Source organism: Callionymus lyra, chromosome 2 (genome assembly GCF_982586985.1).
Source record: "Callionymus lyra chromosome 2, fCalLyr1.hap1.1, whole genome shotgun sequence".
In the NCBI taxonomy this organism is placed as follows: Eukaryota; Metazoa; Chordata; class Actinopteri; order Syngnathiformes; family Callionymidae; genus Callionymus; species Callionymus lyra.
Window position 1 is genome coordinate 40,300,795 of NC_141819.1, and position 13,176 is coordinate 40,313,970.

General features: G+C 37.0%; 1 protein-coding gene across 1 annotated transcript; it reads right to left on the reverse strand.

Annotated features, from left to right (window-relative positions):
* Positions 1–10,193: 10,193 nt before the first annotated feature.
* bloc1s2 (biogenesis of lysosomal organelles complex 1 subunit 2) lies at positions 10,194–13,176 on the reverse strand. The gene is made up of 5 exons (XM_087783075.1): positions 13,010–13,176; positions 12,017–12,133; positions 11,355–11,474; positions 11,177–11,281; positions 10,194–10,879 (listed from the first exon to the last, which is right to left on the reverse strand). The coding sequence occupies exons 1-5, from the start codon at positions 13,155–13,157 to the stop codon at positions 10,848–10,850; spliced, it is 522 nt and encodes a 173-aa protein (XP_087639201.1). The 5' UTR covers positions 13,158–13,176; the 3' UTR covers positions 10,194–10,847.

Genomic DNA, 13,176 nt, shown 5'->3' on the forward strand with positions numbered 1-13,176 from the left:
GGAAACTTAACTGGTCAGTTTTATAATATCACTTTGATCTCATGCAAGTTGCATTGATGGAGTCAGAAGGCCTTGTGTGGCCCCCGGGCTAAACTTTGCCCAGGTCTTCGCAGGCCAACGTCTACTCAACTTGTAATTCAATGTAAATGTAAACCCTCTCAGAAGGTACTGTTGCCTTTCAAAACAGATATTTCAACATTAAACATACATTCCAAATATATCAACTTCCCTTGATCCTGACTTGAAACCTCAAAGAGCCCTTCAAAGGAGACCCACGAAGACCGGCACAAAGGCAGCACACAGCAAATTAATCTCTCTTTTACTTCCTTTCACTCTCTTTTTCCTCTCCTTCTACCCCAGTATCCCGCCTTCTTCCTCTCATCTCCTGGGTCATCTACTGATCTCATTCTGGGATCCCGTTGAGCAGCCGTTTGTTGTGCAATTGCACCGTGTTGAGGCGGACATCCGCAGGAGAGTTCAGTCTGGTGCCTCTCTGACCCCTGCTGCTCTTTTTGACAAGGCTATTTCAGAGCCCAGAGCACGGACGACACACATGCGGCTCTGTAAATAGACCAGGGATGTGATGCCCTTTAAGATGAAGGCTTGGAAGTGTCTCAGTGCAGATAGAATAACTTGAAGATGGCAAGAAGCTCTACTGAGTATTGGGAATGTTTCCAAATGTAATAGCACCTCATTAAGCAACGTAACGAGAAGATTTAGCAAGTACATTGTTAAAGGGGAAACGATCAGAGGGTTAAAAACAGAACAGTTTATACTTTACAAATGCAGCACAATTTTCTGTACAAAGTTTTTATTTTAAAATAGTTATTTACACTTTTCATTCTCTTTCAGTTTGTCTGACACATCTGTAGAATGAATGTCAAGTGGCTGAAAGCTCTCACACTGGTTTCTTACACAACAAACATAGTCTACATTTGTCAGAAAATTATAAAACCAAATTCTTGATACAACATCAGTGGAAGAACAAGGATGAAGAACGTGGGAGAGTGAAGATGGATATTTCAGATTCAGCCAAAGAAAGGGTTAACTTTGGATCATTTGTTATTATTGAATAATGCTACAGAGCTTATGAGTGTACTTTGGCTAAGAAGTAAGAAAGTATTCGTACATTCATTTCAAGATTTTTTAAGGATTTATTCGGCAGTTTACAGAGTTTGTCAATTGGTCTCAAAAGTTTTTAAAATGAGGCTAAAAATTGATCAGGCTCAGTGGTTTTTTGGAAGTTTTGACTTGGCCAACTAAGGTTGTACGACATACAGAGAGACAGGCTCTCAAAGAAAGTCAGAATCTGTGACACTGTCACCCAAAGAATTAAATTAAATTGAAAAAAGCAAATTAAGGAAAATCTGAAACTTTGTTTCGAGGGAGGTGAGAGTAACTGTGTACAGAGGTCAATGCTACAGTGTGGGAGGATCACAGAGATCCAGATCGTGTCCCAGAGCATTAAGTCCAAATACAATGTTTGGCGACATGCAGGTTCCCATCGTGGGTTGCCACATCCAGGCCTGAAACAGGATCCTGGACTGTATATATAAGTGCACCCAGCAGAGGGAAATACACACCCTTCAGCATCTCCCAAGTTCCTGTTTTCAGGAGCGACTGTATGGGATATTGCTAATGTACGGGCACGCAGACACAGGAGGAAGGAGAGCCGTTGAGAGGCTTAAAACAAAAAGACATTTTTAGAAAAGTGGAAACAAAGGGGGGAAGTGAGATGACGTTGCACTGGAGGGATTCAGAGGGTCACTCGTGGCAACGTGGACACACCTATGGAACAATCTTTATAGACAGGTTTGTTGACCACAGCGAAAATAACTTGCTTCCTCTTCGTGTCTCTGATTATTTGCTGATATTAGAATTTCAAGGATGTTTTTCCTCCAGGGTCCTGAAGAGACTCCCTGGGTCCACCTGTACACCAGCGATAAAACTCTACACACTTTATGAAAACTCTGTCATGTGCACATCTACACACACACACACACACACACAGGGTGACCTCACACATCTGTTTTGGATCGCATGAATCCGACGAGCAGAGGGGGGTACACCATCAATCAAGATCCCCTTCTTTCTCCCTCTCCTGCCTCAGGCAACACGCCGGGAACGTATGGATGAAATACAATTATCCATGTTTTCGCTTTCTTTGACACCAGGGGTGAAGCAGGGGTTTCATGTTTGCACTTTGAAAGGAGCGCGAGGATGCACACGCTGGGTTGTTGTACACGCTGATCTGAGTTATAATCAGCGTTTGTCTCAGATGACACAAAAACCTGGAATAAGTCAAATGCTTCGCACCAAGAGATCAAGTTACGATTTACTTCCAAAGGGCATTTCAACCTGGAGCTCACAAATACACTCAGAGAGACTTATCTCCGATGTTATCCTGTACTAATGCTAACTCAATATGAAAACTTTTCATGCAACAGTACATGATATTGGATCATGACAGTTTGGACCTAGAAAGGGTGAAAATACATTCAAACGGACATAGTGACCAGAATTATGTATTTTAAAGACTTAAACTAACTCTGACACTTGTAATGTACAGAAGTGGATTATATCAGCGAGAGATCAGGGACCGTTATTCATTTTACCTTCCATCTTGCAAGCATGTTACCTGAGGCTCAGACGTCTGCTGAGCTCCAACCAGGATTTCCATTACTTACAAAAATCATGTCAAACTATTGTCTTGTAACAAATTAGAATAAAATAAAATACTACTGTGACTGAGTGATGGCAGATAATTCAGCTGCAACCAAATAAAATAAAAAACAGTGGAGAAAAAAAGGCTAACTTTAACTAGTTTTGTGATGATAGCGAGACAGAGGACTCAGTTGCAGACCAGGCTTCAATGAACTATAAAAGTGTTTAAGTGCTCGTGTTGCTTAATGCTGGTGAGGTTCAGGGGATGCAGGCTGTGCAGCAGTGCAGGTAGAGGAGGTCGGCAGATTCTCCTGAGGCGTAAAACGGCAAGGCATTAATGTATTATTGTAAGCTGCCTTTGAAGTGCAAAACTATTTTAAAGATTTACAAAGCTAATAATCAAACTCTATTTCAAAAATACCTGTGTTGTGTTTACAACACTGGCAACAAATGTTTCTCTTTTTCTGACTCTATAACAAATAAACAAAGTTTAAAAAGAAAGTAAAAATAAATTCAAGATTTAGAGAACTTGTTTCAATAATTTGTTCCAAAATTTGAAGATTTGTTTTCCTGTTTGTTCATTTGTTTAAGTTTGTAGTTGTCTCTTAAGAATTTTCAAATGTGTTCCACAATTGAAACATTTTTTTCTTTATTTGTTACATTTTTTACATTTTTATTTTACAATGTTTATAAATGTGTTTGTTTTCTCAAGAGTTGGTAAATGTCAAAATGTTTTAATTTCTTTGTTTGTACATTGGTTTAAGTAGTTGTTAATTTGGTAATTGTGAGATGCACTTACCTGAAAAATGTCAACCTTACATAAATAAAAAATACACTAAGACATACTGAATTGTATCCTGTATCAATGCTAACCAAATCTGCTAACAGCTATTTTCCTGTAACAGTAGATGATATTTGATATTGACAGTTTGGACTCAGAGATGTGTTACTTAGAGAAGGTGATTACATCAGCGAGGTTTAAGTAACTTTTATACATTTTACCATGCATCCATCTAGCGATCCATTTCTTCTCCTTTACCAATCTGTTCGCAGAGGCCGCCTAAAAATGACCCAGAATATATTTTCCTGAAGGAATCCATTTGACTGATATCATACCTGAGGGTCAGTGAGGACAAACAAAATCCATGTCCATGTTTCTAATCTGAAACCACTTAAAATGATTTGTCATTATGTCGAATATTGTTTTAACGTGCAGCCTTGAACTCCACATTTTATAAATGCACCTTATTAAATTATTACTGTACGAGAACAAAAAGAAATATTCCCTGAAAAAACCTGCTCAATTGATTTAATTAGGGTCTGCGTGCCGGCATGTGGGAGCATACGTTCCTTCTGATGTTTGTTTGAACAGCTTGTCCTTTGGCTCACATCTCAAGAACAAGACAGAGATTTAGAAACACTCTTCAGTGATTTCTGACAATAGTTATTGTTCGCGAATAAAGTTATACACAACTTATCTATCCTATATATGAAACACTTGGTGAAGTTATGAGAAGCATACGAGTTTTGCTGGAGTCAAGTTTTTATATCACGTCACATTTTATTTTGCTCATGAAAACTGCACGGCCGTGTGATTCTTGGACGGCATGGGTCCGGTTAAACGGGTCAGCTGCGTCCTTCTGACAGATATATTACATGACGTGAGCTATTGAGCAATCAAAAGTAAAAGCTTATTTATGGACACATGATAAGAGATAAGAATGTTTGAATAAATCATCATACCGTTCTGCCCTGGACACGAAGCAGCTGCCACATATCAAAGCCAAAAGCAATCAACACTCTTGATCTGTTATTTGATTGTTAGTTCCAAAATTCTCTGGTAATGAAAATAAGCTAAACAGACATATTTATTTTCATCATTATGTTTTTCTTTTTTGTTTATGTTCCTCAAAAGTAAAAGTTGTGAAATTCAATATTTTGATTTCAAGATGGATATGTCATCATAGAAAAAGCAGAAGGATTCTGAAATGATCTGATAAATCGGGTATAATCCAGAGCTCCTTAACTTCCTCATGACTGTATTTCAGTTAGTTAGGTATTTGTAATAATAAGTATTACATTTTTGAAAGTTATTTAGCTTTGCGATGATAAAGATTGTGCGTTCAGGTTCTCTACAAAAGTCAGAGACACCTGTCGTGAGTCAAATAGCTAGTTAAAAACAGCAATAACAACTAAAATCATGGCTACCAACACTAATACATCCACACATGTAGAAACAGGTGGAAAATACAAATCACTGACCCTGGAAGTTAAAACCAGATAAACACAGCACGTACAGCTCTCATAAAACTAAAGCAAATCTATAAATAAAGCCAATACAATACAAAAACAAACCTCGACGACACTACTGTATGGAGCAGAAAATTGGAAGACATTTTTCCACACATCATGCCTGTGCAAAATCCTGCATATATTCTGTCCCAAAACCATCTCAAACAATACACATTGGATAACAAGACAACATGCAGAACATAATCACTAGGTGAAAACTCAAAAATGACAAGGAAGGACTATAGAGAAGGAACTACAGTGTAACTACACCACCAGAGCTGGGAACCATTGAGAAGATGGCCAAATACGGACAGCAGTGGAGGGATGTTGTTGCAGCCAGCACCATAGGGATGAGTAGGAGAGTATAATAACTTAACGTTGTCATGAGAGGCCACAGAATTGTTAGTTTACCATAAGTCTGTGTGGTTGTTTAAAGTCGTAGATCAAGATGGGAACACTCCAGATACATACTTGGTCATCTCTTACAGATGCTTCTGGTGCCTAAAAGTCTGAGAGCTCTTCTATCAGGTGTCTAAAAAATGCTGTGTCTGGCTGGACAGTCCGGACACATGAAAGCACAGCTCCTCCTGAGTGTCGCCTTTAAAAGAAAAGGTCTCCTGAGGACTAGGCTGATATCTCATAGATCTTACAGGACACTCGTCATCTGGTTTTGGTTGTTTGGCTGCCAGTGTAGGAAATGTGTCCGGGTGATCGCCTAGTGATAACATCACAAGTTGCTGTTAAAATTAGATTAAAAACAATAAAATAAAGATTATCATGAGTTCATGAACAATGATCTTGAAAATGCCACCTTTCGTTTTTCTCCTTTTATTTAGTCCTCACTGAAATCGTCAATTAAAGGGCAAATAATGTGTTGATTTAAGTGTGTCTTAATGAGATCTTGGACCATTATTGTATCATCAGTATGTGTCTGTTTGTACAGAATTCTCTTTTCATTGAAATATTTACATTAGAAAATCTGCTTAAACCCCGCCCACTGACAATTCTTTTTTTTTTCTGGAGGTTAAACTACACCAACTACGCTCACTCTGCTGTGATTGTTCAGGCATTAAGGTTTGTCACCATGTGTCATCAATCCTGAAAATCTCCATCTCCAAGGGAATCGTTGTATAAACAAAGCGAGCATGATTACAGCTGGCTAGAGGAGTGAAGATATTTATTTATTTATTATTTATGTCACAATGGACTCCACTCTTGTAACCTCTCGTCCGCCGAGATTTCAGACGGGGGAGAAATATAAAGTAATAACTTCAAAACATCATCATGATGAGGGACTTACTGCATCTCGGAGAGGAAGACTTCAACATTTGAAACAGGTGAGTAAGTCAGTCTGCCAAAACATCAGCCTTGATGGCTGCTGGAGTCGACTGTATCATCTCGTCCTCAGTCATCGCTAGGGTCTCGAGATTTCAATGTTCATTCAGTTGAGGAGAGCATAAGGACTGTTAGTTTAATGGCAACCTAAAAATAAACACCAGTGAATATTTGTATACTTGTTGCAAATAAATAATTAATTTTTTTATTATTTTATTTCACACAAACATTATTGAACTATAAACCAGAACAGAAAAGAACTTTGGTAACACATAAAATATTATTTGCAAGCCAAAACACTAACACCCCTAATTAATATTCACTGACAAAAGACAGAAATATTAAATACACCATTTTTGACGGTTCAAAAATATCACTTTATTTTCGTTTTCCTTTTTCTTAGTGAAAGGCTTGATCAATGTAACAGTTGAAATGTAAAAGTTAAAGTTGTTGAAGTTATCCAGATCAGATATACAGAAAGGTTTTGAAAAACACAAACTGAAGATTTGACTAAGATTTAAACTAGGATTGGATCACATGATCCAATCCCATTTCCTGAATCCTTCTCTTCAGCATTTGATCCAAACTGATAACTCAAATCTGATGGGCTAACCCTTGAACAACTGGCCCTTAGTAAATTTTTGACACTTTGTTTCCATCTGCTCTTGTTCCAAAGTTCTTATAACGAACTGTATGAGAAATTGTCCAACAGATGGCATTATTTCGGTCAGTGAGGCGGAGAACTTGATTAACGCCGGCGTTTAGTTTCAAAGGGGTCAAAAGTGAGGTGCAGGTTTTGCATCCTCACATATGTGCACAGTATATGATGAAGGTGTGATCGGCAGTGGAGCTGCTGAGTGATTGTCGAGCCCGGCTTTGACCTCGTGTGGCTTTTCATGCCGCTGTCGTATTTGAAGTTTGACGGAGACTCTCAGAACTCACATGTGGCTCACATTTGCACCCAAAAGCCTCCCAGATCAATGGGCTGCTTTTAAAAGAAGTAAATACGGCCGTCGATTTTTTTTTTTTCTCAAAGCACTTCTTGACGACGGGAATGTGTTTGTGTCGCCCCGTTTGCTTCAATTGTTTGTGTGTTTTGGTGAATCGAAGGAGTTTCACAATACTCAAGCGGTTGTTGATGTTTCACTTCGCTCTGAATGAGACCACAGAACAGAACAAATGCGGTCGTTAAAGTGGACTTTGAGTCTCATTCATGAACACCAGCGAAATTCCCCAAACTTCATGCTGGCCTGTCAGTTACACAACACTGCGGTGTGGCATCCCGCCCTGTTATTGTTAACCGGCCCTGGCTCCACTCCGGGCTTTTGGCAGAGGAATCCTTCGCTGTAGTCGATGATGGCTAAAAGTATGAGACTTACTCATCTCCATTACTTAGTGCTTCCACATCCAAACAGTGAAGATGCAAGATTCCAACAATAATTCCCACAATGGGAGTAAGTTGATCGCATGTTTAGGTCGATTCTTCTGTGTGTGTCATTTCTATGCAAGTGATATTTATTGTGCTGCATGTGACAAGTCTGAATCATTGTTCCCTCCTCTGTCAACGCTGCGGCTTCCAAGATCATATTTAGGGCATACATTCAGCAGGATCATTGTAGGTTTTTTTTTGTCTTTCAACAGCAGTAGACAAGAGGAAAAGTATTGAAAAGAAGACAAAAGCACTTTGGGAGATCACATGTCTCCACACTTGACCGAGTTAACGGTTCATTGTAAGTTGAACAAGACTTTTGCTGAATGTATGTATGAATGGGGGGTGTATATTAGCGAGAATCACATGATACAATACGTATCATGATACAGGGGGAACTATATGATACATTGCAATACAATAGGAACAAGGATATATTTGTAGTATTGTTCCAGGACGTCCGCTTTAAAAGTTTAAATTCATTTTGTTGTAAATGTTTGCATGTTAATTGTGATTCAAAGTTTTTAATATTTTCCTTTACATACTCATTATTGAAATATAAACCATCAAATAAATCCCTAGTACCTAGTCACCCCTAGTATGAATGGTTATGTAGGTGGGCTGCCATTAGTTTTTAGATCCAACCACCACTGAAGATCATCCAGGGATGCTAAATCAAAAAAACAATGAAACAACATTGGATATGTGCCAAGTGCGGCCCTTTGACTGTATTTGTGCGTAGAATGTCAAAAATATTTTTTAATACCAAACAATTGTATTTATTTATTTATTTATTATTGTATTAACTCTAAATAAAAGTATTTCCACAGATATTTTCTTTGTCCTTTTTGTAAATATGTAAATGTTAATATTAAGCTTTAATTTTTTTTTTTTTAAAAAGGTTTAGAAGTTTTGCTTTGATTCATTTCATTGCCCGTTCTTGATCTAGATGATACCAAGATGTTTTAGCCAAATGAAGACAAGAACATAACCTCCTTGGCGGAGGTAATTATTAGTTAGTCATCCTTCATAAACGGTCACTAAGCTACTATCTTTGCCTGCCAGTTAGCTTCCTTGTTCTTACTGCTAATGTCCAACTTCTCATGACTTATTCTACATTTGTATGTATTTTGCAGCACGATCACATAATAGTTGCTGCTAACAGAAAGAAGCTTGAGTCTTTGCTGAGTGCTTGTGGAAATTTAAAATGTCATATACTAGTGTTCTATGTCGTTTGTCACAATTCCTTTTATGTAAAGTGGAAAACACATTTTAAAAAGTATTAAATAAATGCACTATTTCAAGAAATGCCAAGAAAGAAGCAATTATTCATCTGAAGTTCCCAAATTTCTACCTTCGCATGATTTACGCTAAGGACTCATGTCAGGCATGACTATAAATCATCGAGCGTGCCAACTTCATGTCAGTACTTTCCATACGCTTAAGCAAATTAGCTCATAATATTTCTGTATACGTGTTTGACCGTCTCCTTAGACACGCCATAATATAAGAAATGTTTACCTACAATTAGAACGCTGCACTTTCTTGCCTGCTTCCTGGCTTCATACTGTATCGTGGCCTCAGCAAAGAGCCAAAAATTATTAATAAATTGAGAGTACAGAATGGAGTCAACGCCCGGGGGGTTTGGGAGAAAGAAGCCAGGGACTGAGAGCGAGAAGTAAGGATCAGAGTGCAACAGTAAATAATGTTACAGTCTGAATAATGAGCTCCCTCTGTGACTGGGCCTCAGCTGGACTAATGACAGAGACCTGGTTTAGATTAGAGCGACTAACTCAAACACATGCACGCACCGATGTTATGATGATGCATCTGCTGCACTGGATATTATCAAGATCCATACATGAAAATAGAAAAGTCATGCTTTAAGAAATGAACATGTATCTAAACATTTTCAACAATATAATTGAAGTGAATTTTATATTTTCAGTATTATCAGGGAAAAATGGGATATAACTGCATTTTGAATGTATCCGGGTTTAAGTTTTAAATAAGCAAAGGGAATGCAGGGTATGAATATTACTGTACGTTTTTACAAACGCGACTTTAGCTCAAACTTGATACACGTGCGCCCCCTGCAGTTAAGTTAGCGCATTACAACAACAAGCGGGATACACACTTGATACTGAAAATCTAAATGAGTTTTATTTGTAAAGCGCCTTTCACAAACCAGGGTCACAGGGCGCTTGAACACAAAACAATATTCATTGAGAAATACATACAAAAAGTTTGATTAAGAAGATATCCATAGTGCAAATAAGCACCAATGTGTACTAAGTTTTACCCTTTGACGCCTTTTTTCCCCAGTCAGACTCTTCCATCAAATGCGTTAAAGTAGTTAAATAAAGGTTTGTCAAAGACTTATATGCTTATATAGTATATAGTCATTGTGACAATATGTTCTCTATCTTTCCTGATAACATTATAGTAAAAATCAGATTCAAGTTGGGTTGAATACGTTCAAACATTTCTTTATTTACTCATTTACTGTGAAATCAACAAAATGACATCAATCCAGTGAATAAAACTTTATTTTACAATCTTTAAAATCCAAACAAATGTGGTCAACTTTCCTGATTCTTGAAAATGTCCTTTGTCTTAAATGTGCAGTCTGTTGGCTTTTACCAAGTACTTAATAATAAAGTAATAAAAGTAAACAAAATAATCCATTAAAGAAAGATATGCATGAGGTTGACACTTTCTTTTTACGAAAAAGGGTTAAAAACACATTTCAACATGCGCTGTATATTATCAATATATAATGTTTATTTATTAAATCAATTTAATAAAAGACAGTAACACATCATTCTCTAGCAAAAGTAGTTGACTTCACTGAGACCATAGTAGCCATTAGGAACATCAACTCTCTGACCTTCGCTAGCTACAGCACACACACACCACTTTGATGCTACTTGACCACATGATTATCAGTAAGATCAGGGGCAATATGGATAAGACACAGCTGCTGTAGTAATTCAAGTGACCCCTCATGTACCGTTTTACTCCCACAATGCACTTTTGCTGTTCATTATTTCAGTCTCTTTAGTTAGTGTCCTCAAGCAAGAAGAAAAAGAAGGCAAAGCTGCAATCAGGAAATGAGATGGCGTCATCATCGCTTCTCCAGTTTTTTAAATCTCGCTTCTGTAAAAACAAAACAAATGCAAGTCATTAAGAGCGCTTTTAATTCAAGGCAATTCAAAATGTTTACAAGCCATAATGTAGTCTTTTGTGAATGCTGCTACAGTTTATAATTATCAACAAGCCTAGAGCTGAAGTACAATTACTGCTTTAACTGGGGAGCAGTAAAAGGAAATAACGATTATGGGGAAGGTATTGGAAGGAAAATACATTTTTAAAAGAACAATCATTTTAAAGATATCATTAACATTCATCAAAAGAAGATCGTAAGATCCAAAAAACAAAATTCACAATCCTTACCCAGCTTTTTTGAGTATGCGTCCAGTTTGTAAGCTGCTTGTTCAAGTGAAGAAACTTGTTCTTCAATTTGATTTATTTGGTCCAAATACGGTTGAAGGCTGGCATCTGATTGAAGCATAAACATGATGACGGTTAATGGTACATGAGCTCATGTATCCAGAAAAAGAAAGTGACTCACATTTATTGTTAAGATCTTGCAGGTTCCTGCTGATGTTGATGCTGATGTCTTTCATTTCCATGTATTTCAGGCTTGTGAGCTTGTTCATGTTTTCCAACAGTCGATAATCTTCACAAGTCGCTGTAATATAAAGAAATTAGATTTAACATGGAGCATCAATCGAAAACAGTGGTGGGATATTAGATTTCCTCAGGGGCCACATTTTAAACAGGGGCCATCAAGCAAAAATAAGGAGACAAAGGCATAACATTATTTATTATTTTCTAAAAAAGCTCAATCTTATTAAGGTACAATAAATACAAAAAAAATGACAGAAGTCATAAAAAACAGTCATATCTAGAGTCTAGCCATAAAGAAAATAAATGAACACAAAATAATGAATAAAATACTTAGTTTGTATGATCATTGACCTCATGAGAAACAGATGAATACAGTCAAAGGGCAAAACTGGTCTGGCCTAAAACATTCACACACAATCACAAGTGACGGGAGTAGGTTGCGACGCAGTGATAAGGAGCAATCAGAGTTAAGTATCTTGGTCAGGGACACAACAGGACCTGATCATATCTGGCTAATAAGTGTATAGGAAATCTTTTTTTAACATCAGTAATACATATACTATATACAGATATACTGAAATAGTTTGAGAAAAATAATAATACCTGTTAATTCTCCTTGAAGGAAAATCCCCATCTTTTCAAACATATCGGTGCAAAGCTCATTGATGTCAGGCTCTGCTGGTTCTGTTGCCTCCTCCGCTGTTTCGACACCACCATCACCTACAAACAAAAACATAGTTTATGACGCATCACAATTTAATTGCTTCTAAGATCAAAAACAAAACATATAATTGTATACAATTATCAGGCATCAAAGATGTTTTTGTCATTCCAACAATATGGAGGTTTATCAGTCCAATAAGAAAAGGGAATGGTTAAATTCAATGGTAAAACTTTACTTTTTTTATTTGGCAGTTTTTTTTTTCATTGCTTTTAATTTCTTCATAATTGAATTCAATAGTTTCTATATTGAATATTGAAAGGTTCAATCTGTTTTTACATAATAATAATATAATACAATAATTCCATATTGAACGGTTGAATAGTTTTGTTTAATAATTGAATACAAGAATTTTTAAATTCCTTTTTTTTTTTTTTTACACAGTTTGATATTGTAATTCCAATAAATTCAAAACAATAGGTTTAGTTTAATAATTACATGAATTGCAACATTTCAATAAACACATTATTAAACTGAATTAATACAAATGGGGCAATGCTTGAACAAAGTTTAAACATTTGAAATTAAATTCAATAATTCAATGTTCTGATGGCAATTATATACTCCTATACACAGAGACAGAAAAGGCGTATCTTAGATAAGGCGGTGACAGCAGGATAACATGATTATTAGAAAAATTTATCAAAATAATAGTACAATTAAACTGTATGTTGATATACAACAGTGTAATTAACAATAATACATTTTGAGTGGCGACTTAATATACTGGTAAATCATATGTATATCCTGTTGGTGTAATAAAATCATAATAACTGTATATTTCCAAACATTATATACACAGTACTGTTATTGTTCATGCTATTAGCATTAGCTATCAACTGAAGACTCGCACCGATCCACGCGCCGATTCCTACCTGGCTTTTTGGGGGCAGACGTCAGGCTCTCGGCTGCATCCTCGGCGGAGTCGCCTTGGCTTCCAGCGGCGTCCACAGCCACGAAGTACGCTGCAGGGGACCTGGAGATGCTGTCCATTGCAGCAGCGTCGTCCCCGGTAGCAGCCATTTTGTTTCGGTTTGACGTT